This window comes from Staurois parvus, unplaced genomic scaffold, assembly GCF_062004578.1.
Source record: "Staurois parvus isolate SC_StPar_1 unplaced genomic scaffold, SC_StPar_1.0 ptg000543l, whole genome shotgun sequence".
NCBI classification, from domain to species: Eukaryota; Metazoa; Chordata; class Amphibia; order Anura; family Ranidae; genus Staurois; species Staurois parvus.
The window spans coordinates 1,813,088-1,835,403 of NW_028318339.1; the positions used below are offsets into that span (position 1 = coordinate 1,813,088).

Genomic DNA, 22,316 nt, shown 5'->3' on the forward strand with positions numbered 1-22,316 from the left:
AGCCGGTCACCTGACTTAAATCCAATAGAGAATCTATGGAAAGTACTAAAGATCGGAGTTCATAGAAGAGGCCCATGGAACCGTCAAGATTTGATGACTGTGTGGAAGAATGGGCCAAAATCACACCTGAGCGATACATGCGACTAGTTTCTCCATACTGGAGGCGGATACATGTGACTAGTTTCTCCACACAGAAGGCGTCTTAAAGCTGTCATTACCAACAAAGGATTTTGTACAAAGTATTAAATACATTTCAGATAGCGTGTCCAATACTTTTCCCCTGTGTCCTTCCATTATATTTCACATAACTTAATTTCTGAACTTATTTGTTTTGGTTTCTTTGTATGTATGGGTTGCATGGGTTGTTACTTTTGTGGTGAAAATTTCATATCAATAGCACCTTTAGAAATATATTTACCTAGAAAAATGGTAATGTGTTCAATACTTATTCTACCAGCTGCATATGGTTATGTAGTGTGTGTGTATACACATACTGCTCAAAAAAATTAAAGGAACACTTTGAAAACACATCAGATCTCAATGGGGAAGAACATCATGCTGGATATCTATACTCATATGGACTGGGTAATGTGTTCGGAACATAAGGATGCCCCATCGTTTGATGGAAGTGAAAATGATCAACCTATCAGAGGACTGAATTCAAAGACCCCCCCCCCCAAAAATCAAACTGAAAAAATTATGCAGCAAGCTAGTCCATTTTGCTGAAATTTCATTGCAGCAACTCAAAATGGTACTCAGTAGTTTGTAAGGCCCCCACGTGCTTGTATTTGTGCCTGATAACATCGGGGCATGGTCCTAATGAAACTACAGATGGTGTCCTGGGGTATTTCCTCCCAGTTCTGGACCAGGGCATCACTGAGCTCATGGACAGTCTGAGGTGCAATCTGGCAGCGAAACATGATATCCCAGAGGTGTTCTATTGGATTTAGGTCAGGCGAGCATGGGGGCCATTCAGTGGTATCCGTTTCTTCATCCTCCAGGAACTGCCTGCATACTCTGGCCACATGAGGCCAGGCATTGTCGTGCATCAGGAAGAACCCAGGACCCACTGCACCAGCTTAGGTTCTGACATTGGGGCCAAGGATTTTGTCCCGATACCCAATGGCAGTCAGGGTGTGATTGTCTAGCCTGTAGAGGTCTGTGCATCCCTCCATGGATATGCCTCCCAAGACCTGATGTCGGGCAGTGAACACAGGGCCCACTAGAGGACATCGGGCCCTCAGGCCATCCTCATGAAGTCTGTTTCTGATTGTTTGGTCAGAGACATTCACACTAATGGCCTGCTGGAGGTCATTTTGTAGGGCTATGGCAGTTCTCATCCTGTTCCTCCTTGCACAAAGGAGCAGATACCATTCCCGATGATGGCTTAAGGACCTTCTATGGCCCTGTCCAGCTCTCCTAGAGTAACTGCCTGTCTCCTGGAATCTCCTCCATGCTCTTGAGACTGTGCTGGGAGACACAGCAAACCGTTTTGGCACGTATTGATGTGCCATCCTGGAGGAGTTGGACTGCCTGTTCAACCTCTGTAGGGTCTAGATATCGCCTCATGCTACCAGTAGTGACACTGACCCTATCCACATGCAAAACTAGTGAAAAACAGAAAAGATGAGTAGGGAAATAAATGTAATTGGCCTCCACCTTTAAAACCATTCCTGTTTTGGGGGTCGTCTCATTGTTGCCCATCTAGTGCACATGTTGTTAATTTCAAGTATTCATACCCCTTGAAATTTTCCATATTTTGCCATGTTACAACCACAAACGTAAATGTATTATATTGGGATTTTATCTGATAGACCAACAGAAAGTGGCACATAATTGTGAAGTGGTAGGAAAATGATAAATGGTTTTACAATGTTTTACAAATACAGTGCTCAGCATAAATGAGTACACTCCAACAGATTTGTCAGAAAACCTTTACTTTCTTTTCAGAATCAACATTTTCTATGGGACACTATACTACAAAATACTCCCACAAATGTGGGTCATTGATTGCGAACAAGATTTGTTAATTTGCACACACAAAGTATTTTTCCTAACAAATTCATTTAAGTCCACGTTTCAAAAATGAATACATCCCAAAGAAAGCCTTAGGAGCCAAGCTAAATTTTAGACAAAATCCTAATTAGCAAATTCAACTACAGGAGAGTCAAATTATTTGTTAAACAGTTGTCCAGCAGACAGTTGATTATAAAAGGGTGTTAAAGTGTTACTAAACCCTCATCAGTACAAATGAGTCTGTAGATGCAGTAAAGCATGCTTGTTATACTCACTGTGGAACCTAAAGGGTTAATCCTCTGCATTGTGTAAAAATGCTGTTTGATCCCGACTTCTCTAAACCTCCCCTTCTTCCAGTGTCCCCCTCATATCACCTGATAAGACATATGGTATGAAGTCACTCTGCACATGCTCAGTTTGAGTATTGCTATTTAGGTTTTTTTTTCTTTTCTTGGGAGAGTGCATGTGATCAGCACAGGGCCAATCAGCACTGTTCAGACAGAGTTCAGGGGTTCTGCATCCTCCTAGAGCAGGATGAAAACTCCTTCTACAAGCTTTAACATGTGCTTTGCTGAACACTGATAGAAGGCATAAGACTGCTCTTACTGCTGATGAGAAAAGGTATTTAGCAGTTTATATTTACTAAAATAATTGCATTTCCATGTTCTGTATACTGTGGGAGACCAGAAATAGTGAATGCAGTGTCCTGTGTTTAGTAACACTTTAACAAAGAAACCCCCTTCCTATTTCATGCTGTCAGCAATGGCACCACATGGAAGAAAAATGTCACATGGCCTGAGAAAGAAAATGATTTCTTTATACAAGAAAGGTGAGGGCTACAAGAAGATCAGCAAAGTTTTACTTATCAGTCAGAATACTGTAGCACTAGTGATACAAAAATTTAACAAAGATGGAACTTCAACCATCTCACAGAGACATCCAAGACGTCCACGGAAGTTAACACCTCAACAGGAGCGTCTTCTGATGAGAAGGGTTGAAGAAAATCGCCTATGCAAACTCACTGCAGTTGGCTAAAGAAGTAGAAAGCCAAACTGGGGTGATTGTTTGTTTCCCATGACACAATACGGCGTACACTGCAGAGGAATGGCATGCATGGGTGTCATTCACGAAGGAAGCCTCTCCTAAAGCCCATGCCAAAAAAGCCCGCCTTGAATTTGCCATGGCTCATGCTAAAAAGAAAAGGCAACTGGTTCCATTAGATTTTCGTTAGAGTAAAGGTGGCTGCATACAAATGCACACCAAACTTTTCAGATATTCATTTGTATAACATTTTGAAAAGCGTTTATTATTTTCCTTCCATTTCACAATTATGTGCCACTTTGTTTTGGTCTGTTACATAAAATACCAATAAAATACATTTATGTTTTCGGTTGTAACATGAAAAAATGTGGTAATTTTGGATTCCAGTGGCCACAGGTGTATAAAATCAAGCACCTAGGCATGCAGGCTGCTTCTACAAACATTTGTGAAAGAATGGGTTGCTCTCAGGATCTCAATGAATTCAAGCATGGTACCGTGATAGCTTGTCACCTGTGCAATAAGTCCATCTGTGAAATATCCTTGCTGCTAAATATTTTATGGTTAACTGTTAGTAGCATTATAACAAAATGGGAACAACAGCAGCTCAACAACAAAGTGGTAGGCCACGTAAAAATGACAGAGTGGGGTCAGCGCATGCTGAAGAAGCGCACAGGGTGCAGAAGTCGCCAGTTGTCTGCAGAGTCAGTAGCTAAAGACCTACAAGCTTCATGTGGCCTTCAGATTAGCACAACACCAGTGCATAGAGAGCTTCATGGAATGGGTTTCCATGGCCGAACAACTACATTGAAGCCTTACATCACCAAGTGCAATGCAAAATGTTGAATACAGTGGTGTAAAGCATGCCACCACTGGACTCTAGAGCAGTGAAGAAGTGTTCTCTGGAGTGACGAATCAGGCTTCTCTGTCTGGCAATCCGATGGACGTGTCTCGGTTTGGCTTTTGCTAGGAGAACGGTACTTGCCTGACTGCATGGTGCCAAGTGTAAAGTTTGGTGGAGGGGGATTATGGTGTGGAGTTTTTTTTCAGGGGTGGGCTTGGCCCCTTTGTTCTAGTGAAGGGAACTCTTGAGGCGTCAGCATACTAAGACATTTTGGACAATTTTATGCTCCCAACTTTGTGGGAACAGTTTGGGGATGGCCCGTTCTTGTTCCAACATGACTGCGCACCAATGCACAAAGCAAGGTCCATAAAGACATGAATGAGCGAATTTGGAGTGGAGGAACTTGACTGGCCTGCACAGAGTACTGACCTCAACCCGATAGAACACCTTTGGGATGAATTTGAGTGGAGACTGCGAGCCAGGCCTTCTCGTCCGACATCATTGCCTGACCTTACAAATGCGCTTCTGGAAGAATGGTCAAACATTCCCATAGACACACTCCTAAACCTTGTGGACAGCCTTCCCAGAAGAATTGAAGCTGCTATAGCTGCTAAGGGTGGTCTAACTCAATATTAAATCCTACGGACTAAGACCGGGATGCCATTAAAGTTCATGTGCGTGTAAAGGCAGGCATCCGTATACTTTTAGTAATATAGTTTTGTGCGTGTATGTGTGTCTTTTATTTATATATATATACATACACAGTTGTGTTCAAAATAATAGCAGCCAGACATCACTAACCTGATCAATCACTGTTTTTGGTAGAAATTGGTAGAAATTATATTTCTACATGGCAAATAATTTACTAGCAGGTGTAGTAGAGTAATAGAAATACAACAGACCCAACAGTCATGACATGCATGCTGCTGATTCTGTGTAATTGAATCACTAATTGAAAGGGGCATGTTCAAAATAATAGCAGTGTGGAGTTCTATTAGTGAGGTCATTCATTCCTTGAAAAACAGGTGACAATTATTGCCCTTATTTAAGGAAGGAAGGCAGCAAATGTTGTACATGCTGGTTACAGTGCATTTCTCTCTGAAATTCTGAGGAAAATGGGTCGTTCCAGACATTGTTCAGAAGAACAGCGTACCTTGATTAAAAAGTTGATTGGAGGGGGAAAACATATAAAGAAGTGCAGAAAATGATAGGCTGCTCAGCTAAAATGATCGCAAATGCTTTAAAATGGCAACCAAAACCTGAAAGACGTGGAATGGATAGAAGAATAGCCAAAATGGCAAAGATTCAGCCACCAATCAGCTCCAGGAAGATCAAAGAAGGTGTAAAGTTCCCTGTGAGTACTGTTACAATTAGAAGACGCCTATGTGAAGCCAAGCTATCTGCAAGAAGCCCTCACAAAGTCCCACTGTTGAAAAGAAGACGTGCTGAAGAGGTTACAATTTTCCAAAGAGCACATTGACTGGCCTAAAGAGAAATGGCGCAACATTTTGTGGACTGATGAAAGTAAGATTGTTCTTTTTGGGTCTAGTGGCCGGAGACAGTTTGTCAGGCGACCCCCAAACACTGAATTCAAGCCACAGTACACTGTGAAGACAGTGAAGCATGGTTGCGCAAGCATCATGATATGGGGATGTTTCTCATACTACGGTGTTGGGCCTATTTATCGCATACCAGGGATCATGGATCAGTTTGAATACATCAAAATACTCGAAGAGGTCATGCTGCTTTATGCTGAAGAGGAAAAGGAAATGCCCTTGAAATGGGTGTTCCAAAAAGACAACGACCCCAACCACAACAGTAAACGTGCAACATCTTGGTTCCAGACTAACAAGATTGACGTTATGGAGTGGCCAGCCCAATCCCCGGATCTTAATCCTATAGAAAGCTTGTGGGGTGACATCAAAAATGCAGTTTCTGAGGCAAAACCAAGAAATAAAGAAGAACTGTGGAATGTAGTCCAATCATCCTGGGCTGGAATACCTGTTCACAGGTGCCAGAAGTTGGGTGACTCCATGCAACACAGATGTACAGCAGTTCTCAGAAACAGTGCTTATACAACTAAATATTAATTAAGTGATTCAAAGGAAAGCAAAATCTTCAAACATTTTTCAGTTTATATAGTGAATGTTTGAGTTTGTAAAGAAGAATACAAACAATGCTATTTTTTTGAACAGTCTAATATTCACTTTTCTTCACTTTTTTTAGAAGAACAACACAAATTTGATATATTTTTCTTCATGTTTTTATTTTTAATAGAATGTGTAGTGTTCCCAATGCATTTGTGTGTATGGAAATAAAAGCTATTAGAAGGATTTTGAGCTTTATTCACTTTTTTCAACACACTGCTAATATTTTGAACACAACTGTGTGTGTGTATATATGTATGTGTATGTATGTGTGTGTGTATATATATATATATATATCATACAGATTTACTTTATTGCTTCTATAATATTCTTTACTCAAGTACTAGAGCAACACAAGAACTGAACTGTATGCGGTACATAGGAAATGTCTTTTAGATCAGTGTTGTTTCCAGTCTGGATAAAAGGAGGATTACCTTTCTGTATTATTCTGTAAACCTGCAGTTTGTTTTTGTAGTGCAGATGTTTATGCTACTTTCTCTAGCCTGGGAACATCTTATCCAGTGGTTGATGTGAGAATTGCTAATTGACTATTCTCTTGCTGTTTACGTGGATGTTTCTGACATTACTTAATTTCATTTGTCTGTTCAGCTTTAGGCAACAAGAGACTGGTGGTCCAACTTGAAAACAAATGATGCTGTTTTAGGCAACCTCCTCTGTGTGTTGTTTAGCAATATTTGGCATTTACTTGCGTTTTTCCTTTTTGTAGTGGTGAACAGGGATTTCTTCAAACAGATGACTTTAGTGTTTAGGGATAGCATGCACTGACATTGAAGATATTAGGCTATTAATCCTCTAGTGAACTGACATTTCTTTCTGGAAATGTAAGTTTGGTCTTAAATTGTTTTGTCAGGTTTTTTATTCTTTTCCTGGTACTGACAGCACTTGACGGGTAATATAATGTTACAGTACCTATAACTTTGATCAACAGTGCAATCAAAAGACAAAGTATTGGAAGGTATATGCTATCATTTCATTGCCTCTGATCTGTTGCCCAGTTTCTAAGAACTGCTAAAAAACACATAAGCAGATAATGTATTCGCAATCAGGAGAATGTCCTGAAAAAGTGGTGTGTTGCTTAGTAAGGAGAATTTTATTAACCTTTTGTACAAATAAAACCATCTTTGTAGACTTTTGTGATTCAGAGTTACACTCTGGCCAGTGAAAACTCATTTGGTTTTTAAGAAAAAACTGATATTTAATATTGGCACAATGGAACCAAGAGTGTGTAGATTCCAAAACAAAACAAACAAAATCTACATCTACACATGCTCATATTCCCAGCATTCTTGAATTTCAGCTTTATGAATAATGGATTATCTTGTTACAGTTGAAATATGACTATTCGCAATAAATATTTTCTACATTTTCATATATCTTTCAGCATTTCTATAACACTGCACAATATTACCGGGCCTACTAGCTGGAAGTATGTCAATTTCTGCTCTTAGTTCAGTTCTTGTGTTGCTTTCATTTAAGAACTTTAGTTTAATCTAGGCTTTGTGAAATATACACTAGTATGTTCAACATGCTTCTTATTGTACAAAATGTAATTCTGTTATAAATCCATGCTGTGATATCTATCAAAGCTGCAGTGTGCTTAGAGAGAGGGCGGTCCTTAAACCAGTAATTACATACTGGGCTCTGAAAGGTCCTTTCAGAGGAAAATGATAGTGGCAACTGTAAATTGTTTGCTAATAGGGGTAAGAAGTGTTCCCTGTGTCTGAATACAAAATTGGCTTATTTTACCAAAGTGTATTTTTAAAAAGTGCAAAGAAAAATACCATTGCTTGTGGATTTTAAATCATTTTGTATAAACTGGATGCGCATATTGTAATCAGATTTTAATACTTCTGATCAATATCCTTTAGATTCTCCAGCAACTGTGCAGTGCAAAAGCCTACCTAACTAACCCCCCCCTTCCTGACCAGGCCATTTTTTTGCTATACGGCACTGTGTTTTATTAACTGACAAATGTGCAGTCATGCAGTGCCGTGCATAAATGACATTTTAGTCATTTTTTTTACCCACAAATAGAGCTTACTTTTCGTGTTTTTTTTTTTATCACCACTGTGTTATATTTTGTGTGCTATAAACAAAAAAAGACTGACAATTTTTGAAAAAAAAAAAATGTTTTTGTTTTCTGCTTTAAAACATATCCAATAAAAAACTTTAACAAAATCAAATTTCTTCATAAATTTAGGCCAATATATATTCTGCTACATATTTTTGTTAAAAAAAAAAAAAAAGTATATTGATTGGTTTGAGCAAAAGTTATAGTGTCTACAAACTATGGGATATATACTCCTTTTTTTTTTTTTTTTCATACTAGTAATGGCGGCTATCAGCGACTTAAAGTGGGACTGCGATATTGCGGCGGACATTTTTACACTGACACTTTGTGGGAACCAGTGACACTAATGCAGTGATCAGTGCTAAAACTATGCACTGACACTGTACTAGTGATACTGGCTGGGAAGGGGTTAAAAATCTAGGGCAATTAAAGGCTTAACTGTGTGCCTAGCTATGTGTTTTGTGTACACTGCATGCTACTTTTACTAAGGGAAGTGATGGATCTTATTACCTGCTTTGCAGGGACACAAAATCTGTCAGAATGGAGCTCTGCCTTTTTTACATAGGCAGAGCTCTGTTCTGTGTGTCTGCCTGATGATCTGTGGGTGCAGGTGGACATCCACTAGGTTTCTGCTTTGAATAATCACAGCCGAAGCAGCCCGCCGACAGCGCGCATGAAGGCTATTTCTACAAAGTTCCCAAGCATATACAGTCTCTTTGAAGCATATGCTCATGCTCAAATGCTGATGCTCCTTCTTCCTTCTCGGGCTCCTCCATTGACCTCATACTGTCCTGATTATTTGGGTCTAATCCTGACATTATCATTAACATTCTCCTTCAGCACAACATTTCCATGTCTAGAACATATTCTCATTAGCACCTCTCGGTTGCCCCTCCATGAGAATTTCTCTCAGATTATGCTGGTGGAAACTTTTTTTTTTTCTTCTCCTCACTAGGACTTTCCTCACTACATGGTGAGGTTATCTCCACTACCTAGAGCAGTGGTTCTTAACCTGGGTTCGATCGAACCCCAGGGGTTCGGTGAGTCAGTCTCGGGGGTTCGGCGGAGGTGACCCACACCCGACTCATATGATTTGTGATGACATGCCCCGCTTGTCCATCATTGGCTGCAGGTGGTCACGAAACATCGCTTAGCCCAGTGGTCGGCAAGCCGCGGCTCTTGTGTGCCGGGCGCCCGCTCCCCTCCCTCCTCTCGGGCGGCAGGGACTCAAATGCAATGATTGGCCAGTCTCGCTGCCACTCACATCCTGATAGCCAGCGATTGGCTGTCAGGATGTGTGTAGGCGGGGCAGCGTGACGAACGTGAGAGGAGCTAGGCTCCTCTCACAGTCCGCCCTGAAGACCGGAACGGCGCGGGAATACAGCGAGAGGAACGCGCGGAGCAAAGGTAAGTGAATTGACACAGGGGGGACTTGGGGACTTAATATGGGGGATGAATTAATATGGGGAATGAATTACTATAGGGGGGATGAATTACTATATGGGGGTTGAATTACTATATGGGGGATGAATTATTATATGGGGGATGAATTACTATGTGGGGGATGTATTATGGGGGATGAATTACTATATGGGGGATGAATTACTATATGGGGGATGTATTACTATGGGGGATGAATTACTATATGGGGGATGAATTATTATATGGGGGATGAATTACTATATGGGGGATGTATTACTATATGGGGGATGTATTACTATATGGGGGATGAATTACTATATGGGGGATGAATTACTATATGGGGAAGGAATTACTATAGGGGGGATGAATTACTATAGGGGGGATGAATTACTATATGGGGGGATGAATTACTATGGGGGATGAATTACTATATGGGGGATGAATTACTATATGGGGGATGTATTACTATGGGGGATGAATTACTATATGGGGGATGAATTACTATATGGGGGATGAATTACTATATGGGGGATGTATTACTATGGGGGATGAATTACTATATGGGGGATGAATTACTATATGGGGGATGAATTACTATATGGGGAAGGAATTACTATAGGGGGGATGAATTACTATAGGGGGGATGAATTACTATATGGGGGGATGAATTACTATATGGGGGATGAATTACTATATGGGGGATGAATTACTATATGGGGGATGAATTACTATATGGGGGATGAATTACTATGGGGGATGAATTTTCATACCGTTTGTTACAACATATCTTTGCGAGCAATCCTTTTCGAGGATGCTGGACATAAAGACGAAGAAAAGGAACAGACTTTGTTGCGAAAATGACATGAGAGTGGCACTTGCCAAGGTAATGCCGCGCATTTCTGAACTGGCCTCTGAAAGACAACAGCAGAAGTCACACTGATTTGCGGTAAATATTCATTATTTTGTTTTTGTGTGAAAATCATGTTTTAATGGTTTTGTTCTTTGTTCTTGATGGTTTTGTTCATTTTGTGCACCTATGTATAAATATATACCTATGTTTTGAATTTTAAAAATCATATTTTATTTTTCCAATTAAGAAGGGTTCGGTGAATGCGCATATGAAACTGGTGGGGTTCAGTACCTCCAAAAAGGTTAAGAACCACTGACCTAGAGCCTATTTTACTACTTTTACTCCTTATTACCATAACATATCTTGATGTCTTACAGCCCTCTGCTCAAAGCTCTGATACTTTATATCCTTTCTATTCTGTATCAGATTTTTGGATTACCAAATTGCCAGTTTTACTACCGAGAAACCATTCTGCTCTTGCATTTTAAAAATTCTGGCCATTTCAACTTGTTGACTTCTTTTGGCGGTTTATTACTGGAAAGGTTGCATTGCCCCTGTTCTCAGTATGTTAGTTATGCTTTTGTTGCACTCTCTACACTTGGTCTGTAGGTAGCTTGGCACTTGCCTGCCTTTCTCACCAAACATCTCCAGGTATATGGCTACTCTACATACCTTTGTCCAGAGATCAGCCAGCATCTCTACTTCACTGATATCAACCAGTTAGGCACAAAACAAACACAAAGTTGGGTGGCCTTATTTTTTTGGGCATGCAGATTTCTCCTCCATTATCCTCCATTCTCCTCCATTATTGCAGTCTACCATGAGTGATAGATCTCACCTAGTGTGATGAGGGCGCACTCCAACCCTGAACTGGTTCCCATTCCTCACCCTGCAGCTTCTTCTGTTTGGAATTGCCAGACACCTAGCCTATGGTACCCTGCAGGTCTTGGTTCAGCCTTGTACATTCTCTTCCTAACGTCTTGACTTTTGCACTCTCTTTGCACTGTTTTCAAAATGTTGCTACTTTTTGTTGCCTGTTCACCATCTGTGTTTCTCTGGGGCCCTCTTTAGGTGCTCTTGCCCATGCAGAACCCTCCTCTTGTGTTTAAGGGGGCTACTCACTCTTAAAGGTCTATTTGTAAGAATGAAGTCATATCTCCATTACCCTTGGCAGCTGTAGTTCTGCCTTGGCTCCTCCTATTTTTTTCTCTTTTTCTTTTTTTTTTTCATCCTGGAAGCCAGTTCTTTCTGCTCTTATCTCCTTCTTTGGGAATGTCACTCTCCTTTCCCACATCTTGCCTTGAAGGTATGTCGAACAATATAGGATTTGCCTTATGGGTGGTAGTGTCAGGACTGTCCTCTGCTGCTACCTTACACTTCTTCCTTTGGTAACTGACCCATCTTCTGTTTCCTCACAGGGCAGTCCATTTATGAGGCTTCTCCCTCATCTTCCACCTGGCTGAATGGTTATTTTGCCTTTTTTTTCCTAAGGCTTCTGCCCTCTGGGAACAAGTCCATTCTTTCCTTCCTGGGCCCAAGAAGGGAATTCCAACAAAGCTTTTACCAATATCCATTTACCTTAAAGGAAGTGCCATATAACCCATGCTCTATCAACTCTCGTGTCCTGTAGTTCATTCCAAGATATGGAGTTTACAGGTACTTCAAAATTCCCATTTTTTCTCAAATCAAACAGCAGGAATTCTACAATAACCCAAAATTTATAACTTCCACATAGACGCTTGCAATGCTAGTTATTTTAAAGCAAAACTTGTGACCCTCAAAATTGTCCATGAAACGTTTCTAGAAACACCATCTCTGTTTTCTCCTGGCAGCCACTTGAATATTGCACATTCCTCCTGTTGCTCTCAGAGGGAAAAGTAACACAGTCGGAGCTTGTTCCACGATTTATCCCTGAAGCCCTATGAAAAGCTTGAAGAATCTACTTAAAATGTATATTTATACATATCAGATTAAGGTGAATCCATTAGGCTTTCTACTTTAGCATTGTAGTAGCCAGAGTTGAAATTGGGGGGGGGGGGGGACATGTGCTGCGGGCACCAGCTCGAGAGGGGAATCGTCAACCCTGGAGCTAAATTGAGATAGCCAGATGCCTGTCTGCACACAGACTGACCTGAGCTGCATTCGCCGGGGGCCACCCAAACCCAGACACTACTGGCTGCTTGGTGTGAGTCCGCACTGCTGTGCCGCTGATTGCAGGGGAGCTGGGATCATGACCGGATCTCTATATCTGTTGTGCCCTCCCCAAATGCCAAACGCTTCTCTTCCTGCCTCCACTCTGGCCCGGTCCACTGGACTCCTCCTTTCAGGGGCAGGAGACGGAGTGATGTGAGGGGGGGGAGGGGCACCAGTAGCATCGCTAGCGCTGGGGGGGGGGAGGTGTTAGAGGATTTCTAGAAGGAGGGGTTGGGGTGGTGGAGTATTTATGCTGGCATTTGCACTAGGGAGGGAGGGGGATTTGGGAAGGGGTAGAAAAGATCGGTGATTGAAAGTGAGTTTGGAAAGGAGGGTTTAAGTGGATTTTTGATATAAAGAGGGGTTGGGGGTAGAAGAGTTTATCCCGGGAAGCCCTTCCCCTTTCCCCTGCCTCTCTTACTACTGACCCCTGAACTCCACCTCTCAATACTAACCTCTGAACTCCACCTCTCAATACTAACCTCTGAACTCCACCTCTCAATACTAACCTCTGAACTCTGCTTTTCTTACTACTGATCTCTGAACTCTGCTTTTCTTACTACTGATCTCTGAACTCTGCTTTTCTTACTACTGATCTCTGAACTCTGCTTTTCTTACTACTGATCTATGAACTCCGCCTCACTTACTGCTGATCTCTGAACTCCGCCTCACTTACTGCTGATCTCTGAACTCCGCCTCACTTCTGATCTCTGAACTCCGCCTCTCCTACTATTGATCTCTAAACTCAGCCTCACTTACTACTGATCTCTGAACTCCGCCTCACTTACTGCTGATCTCTGAACTCCGCCTCTCCTACTATTGATCTCTAAACTCAGCCTCACTTACTGCTGATCTCTGCCTCTTCTACTACTAATCTCTGAACTCTGCCTCTCCGACTACTAATCTCTGAACTCCGCACCACTTGCTGTAGACCTCTGAGCTCTGTCAGTCATTCATACCCCCTTTACATCCACTGAAACCACCTGTACAAATACTGAAATCATTGATACCCCTATATGACTACTGATACCCCATCCCTATGTACATCCACTGATACCCCTGTGCATTCATTGATACCAGCCACTGATACCCCTTGTACATACAGTGATATCTGATGTACATTCACTGATACCCCTCATATATCTACTGACACCCCTCGTACATCCAATAATACCCTGTAATTCTACTGATGACCCTGCACATCCATTCACTGACCTGAGCTGCATTCACAGGGAGCCATATATACCCCATGTACAGTACTTATACACTCCCTGCACAGTCATACACGGTGCAGCTATCCAATACTTTATAATTGCAATGTCCATTCACTGGTTGATTTTAGTTGTTTCTTGCAGTTGCTGAGAGACTTACCTATGTATCCCTTTAGTAAGTAAAGCAGAAAAAAATGTGTGTCAGCACATTTTGTTTAAAGAAAGCAGCACGTTCCTAAAAGCTCCAGTACCTCAGGCTTTATTTTTCATCACTACCCATATATGCCAAAAAGGATAAGATGCCAGCTCAGGGTTACTGTGCCAGCAGCATGACAGACCTCTGTTGTCAGCAATCAATGGGGCCTAATGTCCCGGTTCTCTTCATGTTTTACAGATAATATATCTTTTTTTTTTTTTTAAGAAGACTTTTTGGTATGTGCAATAAATGTTCAAGACTTTGAATGCCAGTAAACACAGCTGTTGGATGTTAGGCATCCTCTTTAGTTTGCTTTAGGAAATTCTGTCTGAGCAAATTTACGGAAAACCGTGTTAAATACCAGTAGTAATAAATCATCACTAAATATGATTTGAGTTTTATTTTTACACTCCATCAGGTCATGTCTGGCAGCAGAGGTTTTGGACAGAGATAGTCTATTTCTGCACGATCATGTGGGAGTGCCAGTTGCCCGTAGCCGAATTTCTGTGTACTGGGTCTAATTTCAAAATTAAATTTTAATAGATCTCTACAGAACCTCATTCACAAGACCCTTTTCCAGTCGTGGAAAATTATTGCCAAGCAATGCCTACACTTAATATTCCATGTTTAAAACTGAATGAGTGTTTTGTCTTTTCTGTTAGATATAGAGAGGTGTTTTTTTAGGAAGAAAAAAAATCCATAGTAGTATTTCAACTTGTTAAAGTGGTTTTAAAGGCTCAAAGTTATTTAACTTCCATGGTAAAAAAACTTCTGTGTGCAGCAGTCCCCCCAGCCCCCTCTAATACTTATCCATCAATGTGCACAAGAGCCTTGTTTGTCTGGGGACTCTTCTTCCAGTGTCAAACACACCCAGTGAGCCCTATGAGGAGGGGGGGGCAGAGCCGAGCTGCGGCTGTGTGTGTGAATGGACACACAGAGCAGTGACTTGGGAGCAAGCCTGCTTGGGTGCCCCCATAGAAAACTGCTTGCTCTGGGGACACTCAGCAGGAGGGAGGGGCCAGGAGCGCTGGCGTGAACCCGAGAAGAGGATCGGGGCTGCTGTGTGCAAAGCCACTGCATGAGGCAGGTAAGTATAACATGTTTGTTATTTTAGAAACTCTTTAATATCACTTTAAAGATATTGATAGATATGCTAGCGTAGATATAAGTAAAGAGTAGTAGAAGAGCTGAAACGCCTATCATACTTCCTGTGTTGGTCACTTTAAGCATGTTACTAAATGTCCAGGCATTTGCTTACTTTATCTCTGCTGAAGAGGAAAATCGGTTTGTCTGGAATCTAAAGCTGTCCATGCTTCCTCCATGCACACACACAAGATGGATGGAAGATCCCCCCACCCAGTTGGTTCCAACCGCTGATTGAAGAATATTTTCCAGTATGTCCCTTCATCAGGAAGTCTATCAAAGTATCAAGGGGCAGCGGCCAAACACTGATTGAAATTCGGCTGGTCCTTGCTGAACTAGCCAGATTTCAGTTTGTGCATGGTCAGCTTAGTTTTCAACGAACTAATGGGTTACACGTTTGGTCCGTGGTTTGCACAGGAGACAGCCTAGAGCTTTCTATAGCAAAGGTGTTTCTGACCTTTTTACTGCTCTTTTCATCAACAATTAAGTAAAAATATGTACTGCGTGCATTCACTTTGTACAACTGTTAGTGTCATACGTCATTGTCATAATACAGTATGAGACATAGTGGACACCAACATCCGGACTGCTTCCAAAGCTTAAAAATCTATTCCTGCTCGCTCTAGCAAGATCTTTTAGCCCCTGCATGGGTCTCTTTGTCATTTTTTATTCCTAAAATGTTTGCAACAGAAAATCTGTTGCCACTGTCATAAACAAGCTGAAAAAGTCTAAATAATCCTTTTTCCAAATACTTATATTTGGAGGTTTTATAGTTTGGCTTTCCCAGATAATATGGGTGAAAGGCTTTCACTTCATCTTGTGCACCATGTTTCATCAGTATTTAAGTTCAAACAGGCCCCTTCATCTGCAAACTGCACTCCCCTTTTGACAGCATGCAAGGGTCTTCTCATCCGCAACTGTGCTCACTTTTGAAATCAGCGCGGCTGTGTGGGGCTTTGCTCGCACAGCTGCATCATTCTTTCACAGAGATCTGTGAATGAATTAACTAAAAGTCTCATCTTCCACCATGGCTGACAGATTTGCAGTTGTCAGTGGTATATAAATGAAGTAATTACTGCACTGTAGTCTGCAAATGAAAGTCTGTACCTCTGCATGGACAGAGAGCTGGAGGAAGAGTCTCCAGGAGGTTGGTATTCTACCCGTGATCCACTGATTGATACTTTGCAGGCTTCTGGCAACAAAAAAAAATTCCTACAAAATTATGTACATTTATTTTATTTTTTAAAGGTGAACTTTGCTCTTAAAACTGTAGGCTAGTGAAAAAAGCTTTACCATTTGCTCAACCACAATCAGAAAATTACTCTGCAGATGTCTGAGAGCTTGTTCACAAATGTGTAGATTTATGAAGAACTAAGAAATGCTCAATGCACCATATAGCATTTACCATGTGTTTTGGGTGTGTTTTTAAAGCTTTTCAAAAACATCAAGAATGCTTGTTAACCACTTCCCGTGTAGCCCATGTACATAAACGGTCGGATGGGAGCAGTGCAGGAGCGGGTGGCCGTTTATAAACGACCTCTGCATTCACTGCTTGTGTGCGCTCCCTGGGAGCGCGTGGCACCACAATCTGGTGCCCGCTGTGTCCGGGACCTCTGTGTGAGGTCCTGATTCATGTGATCACTGATTGGCTAACAGTCCAACAATGGACAGAGAACATAAAGTAATGTCTTTTTTTTTTGTATTAGTTTTTTAGTTGGAGATGGCGCTTTCAAGTGGGCTGTTGATCATGGAATTCCTACGTGCCCTAGAGACATAATGGCTACAAGTGAGTACAGCTTTTGTGATTTGATCATTGTATTGCGTGAATTGTAGAAAAGGTAGGCACTCTCCTTGTTCTTCTAATTTTTTTTTATGGTTCAACAATGTTTGAGCTTAAGAAGTATAGCGATAGTAAAAATGTAAACTGTAAATGAAAGAGATAAGGCTACGAGGTGGCATGCACCTTGTACTTAAACTAGAATTTCAGGCTTAACCTAGCTAGGTTTTAAAATACTCCTTACTCCTTCCTAACACCCTTTGCTGACCACCCTGTGTAAAAAAGATTTATATACTTACCTATTTTCAGCCCATGATCAGACATCGGATTTGCCATGGTAACATTTAGGTGACGTCACCGCTCCAGGCTATACCAGCCATTGTTGAGCGCTCTCTTCTTTGCTGCAGATGCCACTGGCTGACTCAAGGAATCACATGACCGGACTGGAGCAGGCTGAAAATAGGCAAGTACAGTATCTCACAGAAATGAGTACACCCCTCACATTTTTGTAAATATTTTATTATATCTTTTCATGTGACAACACTGAAGAAATGACACTTTGCTACAATGTAAAGTAGTGAGTGTACAGCTTATATAACAGTGCAGGTTTGCTGTCCCCCCAAATAACTCAACACATGGCCATTAATGTCTAAACCGCTGGCAACAAAAGTGAGTACCCCCCTAAGTGAAAATGTCCACATTGGGCCCAATTAGCCATTTTCTCACCCTGGTGTCATGTGAGTTGTTAGTGTTACAAGGTCTCAGGTGTGAATGGGGAGCAGGTGTGTTAAATTTGGTGTTATTGCTCTCACGCTCTCATACTGGTCATTGGAAGTTCAACATGGCACCTCATGGCAAAGAACTCTCTGAAGATATGAAAAAAAAAGAATTGTTGCTCTACATAAAGACCATACAGAGGTTTAACAGGACAGGTTCCACTCAGAACAGGCCTTGCCATGGTCAACCAAAGCAGTTGAGTGCACGTGCTCAGCATCATATCCAGAGGTTGTCTTTGGGAAGTAGACGTATGAGTGCTGCCAGCATTGCTGTAGAGGTTGAAGTGGTGGAGGGGTCAGCCTGTCAGTGCTCAGACCATATGCCACACACTTAATCAAATTGGTCTGCATGGCTGTTGTTCCAGAAGGATTACTGAAACCATGTCCTGTGGTCTGATGACACCAAGATAAACTAATTTGCTTCAGATGGTGTCAAGCGTGTGTGGCGGTAACCAGGTGAGGAGTACAAAGACAAGTGTGCCTACAGTCAAGCATGGTGGTGGGTGTCATAGTCTGGGATTGCTTGAGTGCTGCCGGCACTGGGGAGATACAGTTAATTGATTGAACCATGAATGCCAACATGTACTGTGACATACTGAAGCAAAGCATGATCCCCTGCCTTCAGAGACTGGGCTGCAGGACAGTATTCAAACATGATAACGACCCCAAACACACCTCCAAGACAACCACTGCCTTGCTAAAGAAGCTGAGGGTAAAGGTGATGGACTGGCCAAGCATGTCTCCAGACCTAAACCCTATTGAGCAACTGTGGGGCATCCTCAAACAGAAGGTAGAGGAGCGCAAGGTTTCTAACATCCACCAGCTCCGTGATGTCGTCATGGAGGAATGGAAGAGGACTCAACTGGCAACCTGTGAAGCTCTGGTGAACTCCATGCCCAAGAGGTTTAAGACAGTGTTGGAAAATAATGGTGACCACACAAAATATTCACAGTTTGGGCCCAATTTGGACATTTTCACTTAGGGGGGTACTCACTTTTGTTGCCAGTGGTTCAGACATTAATGGCTGTTTATTGAGTTATTTTGAGAGGACAGCAAATTTACACTGTTATACAAGCTGTACACTCATTACGTCACATTGTAGCAAACTGTAATTTCTTCAGTTTTGTCACATGAAAAGATACAATAAAATATTTACAAAAATGTGAGGGGTGTACTCACTTCTGTGAGATACTGTATATACATCTTTCTTACACAGGTTATCCAGCATAACTCTAAGGGTGGGGGAGGGAGCACTTTAAGAATAGTTAGGTTTAGCCTGGATTTCTACTTTAACCCTTAGTAATCCAGCGAAATTTACTAAGTGACTGAACTCCTGGCATTGAGCTTTAGTTCCTCAAATTCTGTTTCTTGGGTTGTGATGTACCATATTTTTCGCTCCATAAGACGCACCTAGGTTTTAGAGGCAGAAAACAGGAAAAAAAAATTCTGAACTAATGGACTGCAGACATAGTACAGGAGATGACCAGAGACTGCGGACACAGTACAGGAGATGACCAGAGACTGCGGACATAGTACAGGAGATGACCAGAGACTGCGGACACAGAACAGGAGATGACCAGAGACTGCGGACATAGTACAGGAGATGACCAGAGACTGCGGACACAGTACAGGAGATGACCAGAGACTGCGGACACAGTACAGGAGATGACCAGAGACTGTGGACACAGTACAGGAGATGACCAGAGACTGCGGACACAGTACAGGGATGACCAGAGTCTGCGGACACAGTACAGGAGATGACCAGAGACTGCGGACATAGTACAGGAGATGACCAGAGACTGCGGACACAGTACAGGAGATGACCAGAGACTGCGGACACAGTACAGGAGATGACCAGAGACTGCGGACACAGTACAGGAGATGACCAGAGACTGCGGACACAGTACAGGAGATGACCAGAGACTGCGGACACAGTACAGGAGATGACCAGAGACTGCGGACACAGTACAGGAGAGGACCAGAGACTGCGGACACAGTACAGGAGATGGCCAGAGACTGCAAACATAGTACAGGAGATGACCAGAGACTGCGGACACAGTACAGGGGATGACCAGAGACTGCGGACATAATACAGGAGATGACCAGAGACTGCAGACACAGTACAGGAGATGACCAGAGACTGCGGACACAGTAGAGGAAATGACCAGAGACTGCAAACATAGTACAGGAGATGACCAGAGACTGCGGACACAGTACAGGGATGACCAGAGACTGCAGACATAGTACAGGAGATGACCAGAGACTGCGGACATAATACAGGAGATGACCAGAGACTGCGGACACAGTACAGGAGATGACCAGAGACTGCGGACACAGTACAGGAAATGACCAGAGACTGCAAACATAGTACAGGAGATGACCAGAGACTGCGGACACAGTACAGGGATGACCAGAGACTGCGGACAGCACAGGGATGACCAGAGACTGTGGATAGTACAGGGGATGACTGCTGACCTTTGGGGAGGGGGGGGAGCGGGTACCTGAATTTGACAGATACCCGCTCCCACTTCCGCGGAGTTGTTCTTTCATCTTACCTGTTCCTCTATCCAGCCGCGCGCTGTCTTCCCGGCTTCTGTAATGGCGCTCGGCATGACAGCCGGGTGCCCAGTGCGCATGAGCGAGAAGCACTTGCGCTTTGTGATTGGTCCGGCGGCTTCTGGGATCTGTCATGTGTCCCATGTGCCGCCTTACCATTCACAAAAAGCACCGCTTCTTGCGCATGCGCACTTGGCACCCGGCTGTCATGCCCAGTGCCCACACTACAGAAGCCGGGAAGACCGCGCCGCTGGATAGAGGAACGGGTAAGATGAAAGAACAACTCCACGGAAGTGGGAGCGGGTACCTGTCAAATTCAGGTACCCGCTCCCCCTCCCTCCCCAAAGGTCAGCAGTCATCTCTATAAGGTCCCGCTGTAGAGCTGAGCGGCCAGCCCGGTATTCTGACACGGCGGCAGTGGAAATACCGGACCGGCCGCTCCATATTCGCTCCATAAGACGCACTGACATTTTCCCCCCTTTTTTGGGGGGAAAAAAGTGCGTCTTATGGAGCGAAAAATACGGTACTTTAAAAGTGGCCCGGCAGACTTTTTCTCCTACATTGAGTGATCATCATCATCATCAGTAATATAAAATTCTATCTCCTTAACTATACTGTCTCCTAAAGAGAGCACACACTCACAATCCCAACTGTGAGATGTGACAGTGGCGTGAACTCTGGCTTTACAAACTGCTTTACTGTCACTTAGTTATTTAGCGATTTCCTACATTGACAGGTGTGCCTGCTGGGCACATTGTATATACTATATGCAACCTCCGCTACATACAGTATACAGATAGCCTTGTGTTCTGGCTGTGGGATGCGAACATCCCGTTCAACACTCAGAACAAAACTGAGTCGGGCAGCATTGTAGTCTTTGAATGAATAAAAAGCTTCCTCTGACTGTCTAAGACGGATATTATGAAGTCATAGGCTCACCTCTCTGCCTCGACCAATCAGAGCAATAATTGCTAAACAGATTATGCAGCATCTTTCTTAGCACAACCAGTAAAAACACACCACAAAAATCAGGTCTGTTTTAGTTGAAATGTGTTGCAAATCCTGGCCTTTTTTGCTATAATTTATTTTTTCGACTGTCTAATTCTTGAAGTAAACTCAAAGAAACTAACCTATTAGTATAGTAATGTGTTTTTACTAATCAAGATTTATGTGCAAACAAGAATTACATACAGATACAGGACAACAATACAAGGCATACAGAGTGCTAAAAATGTGCATACATACATGTGCACATACAGATATGCACTCTATCTATCCTTTCCTAGCAGATAAACATTGACAAAACTCCTTTTATGTAACCTCAGTTATAGCTGGTCCACAATTTCCTTGGTGAATAGAACTCCCGGACATCAAGAGATCTCAGGAAAATGGTTTTATTATTTTGACAGTCTCTCTATCATTGTGTACCTGTAGTGTGTCCCATGGTAAAGTCCTTCTTTCAGCTTAGTGTTACCAAACCCATGACCCTGCATTCACTATATCTGCTCTCCCACAGTACACAGAAGAAGAAATGCAATTATTTTAGTAAATATAAACTGCCAAATACCTTTTCTCATCAGCAGTTAGAGCAGTCTTAAGAATTCCAACAGTGTCCAGCAGAGCAGTGGTTAAAGTTTTTTGTAGGTAGAGTTTTAATTCTCCCTTGATTGTCCTTTGAGGCTGCATGACTTCTGACCTTCTGTCTGTACAGCGCTGATTGGCCCTGTGCTGATCACTGTGCTTATGCACTCTCCCAAGAAAAAAAAAATAACACTCTAGCAATACACACCAAACTGAGCATGCAGCTTTCCCCCTGTTCTATCAGCAGATGGATTAGGGACAGTAGAAGAAGGGGAGGATCAGAGAACACAGGATCAAACATCCTTTTTACACAATGCAGAGGATTTATCACTTCGATTCCACAGTGTGTATAACAAGCATGCTCTACTGCATATACAGACTGATTTTACTGTTGTGAGTTTAGTAACACTTGAAGGTAAAAGCTCAGAATTCAGGAGCTGTCAATTGTTAGCTCTTCCCACTTCCTTCCTTTAT

The 22,316-nt window shown here is 42.4% G+C and overlaps 1 protein-coding gene across 2 annotated transcripts in view; it reads left to right on the top strand.

Annotated features, from left to right (window-relative positions):
* The window catches only part of TASP1 (taspase 1), a 663,695-nt gene that overhangs the window by 483,976 nt on the left and 157,403 nt on the right, over positions 1-22,316 (top strand). For both annotated transcript variants that reach the window (XM_089690787.1, XM_089690788.1), the window contains exon 8: positions 16,859-16,938. In XM_089690787.1, coding sequence (XP_089546913.1) covers positions 16,859-16,938 — 80 coding nt within the window. The remainder of the gene's footprint in view (positions 1-16,858; positions 16,939-22,316) is intronic.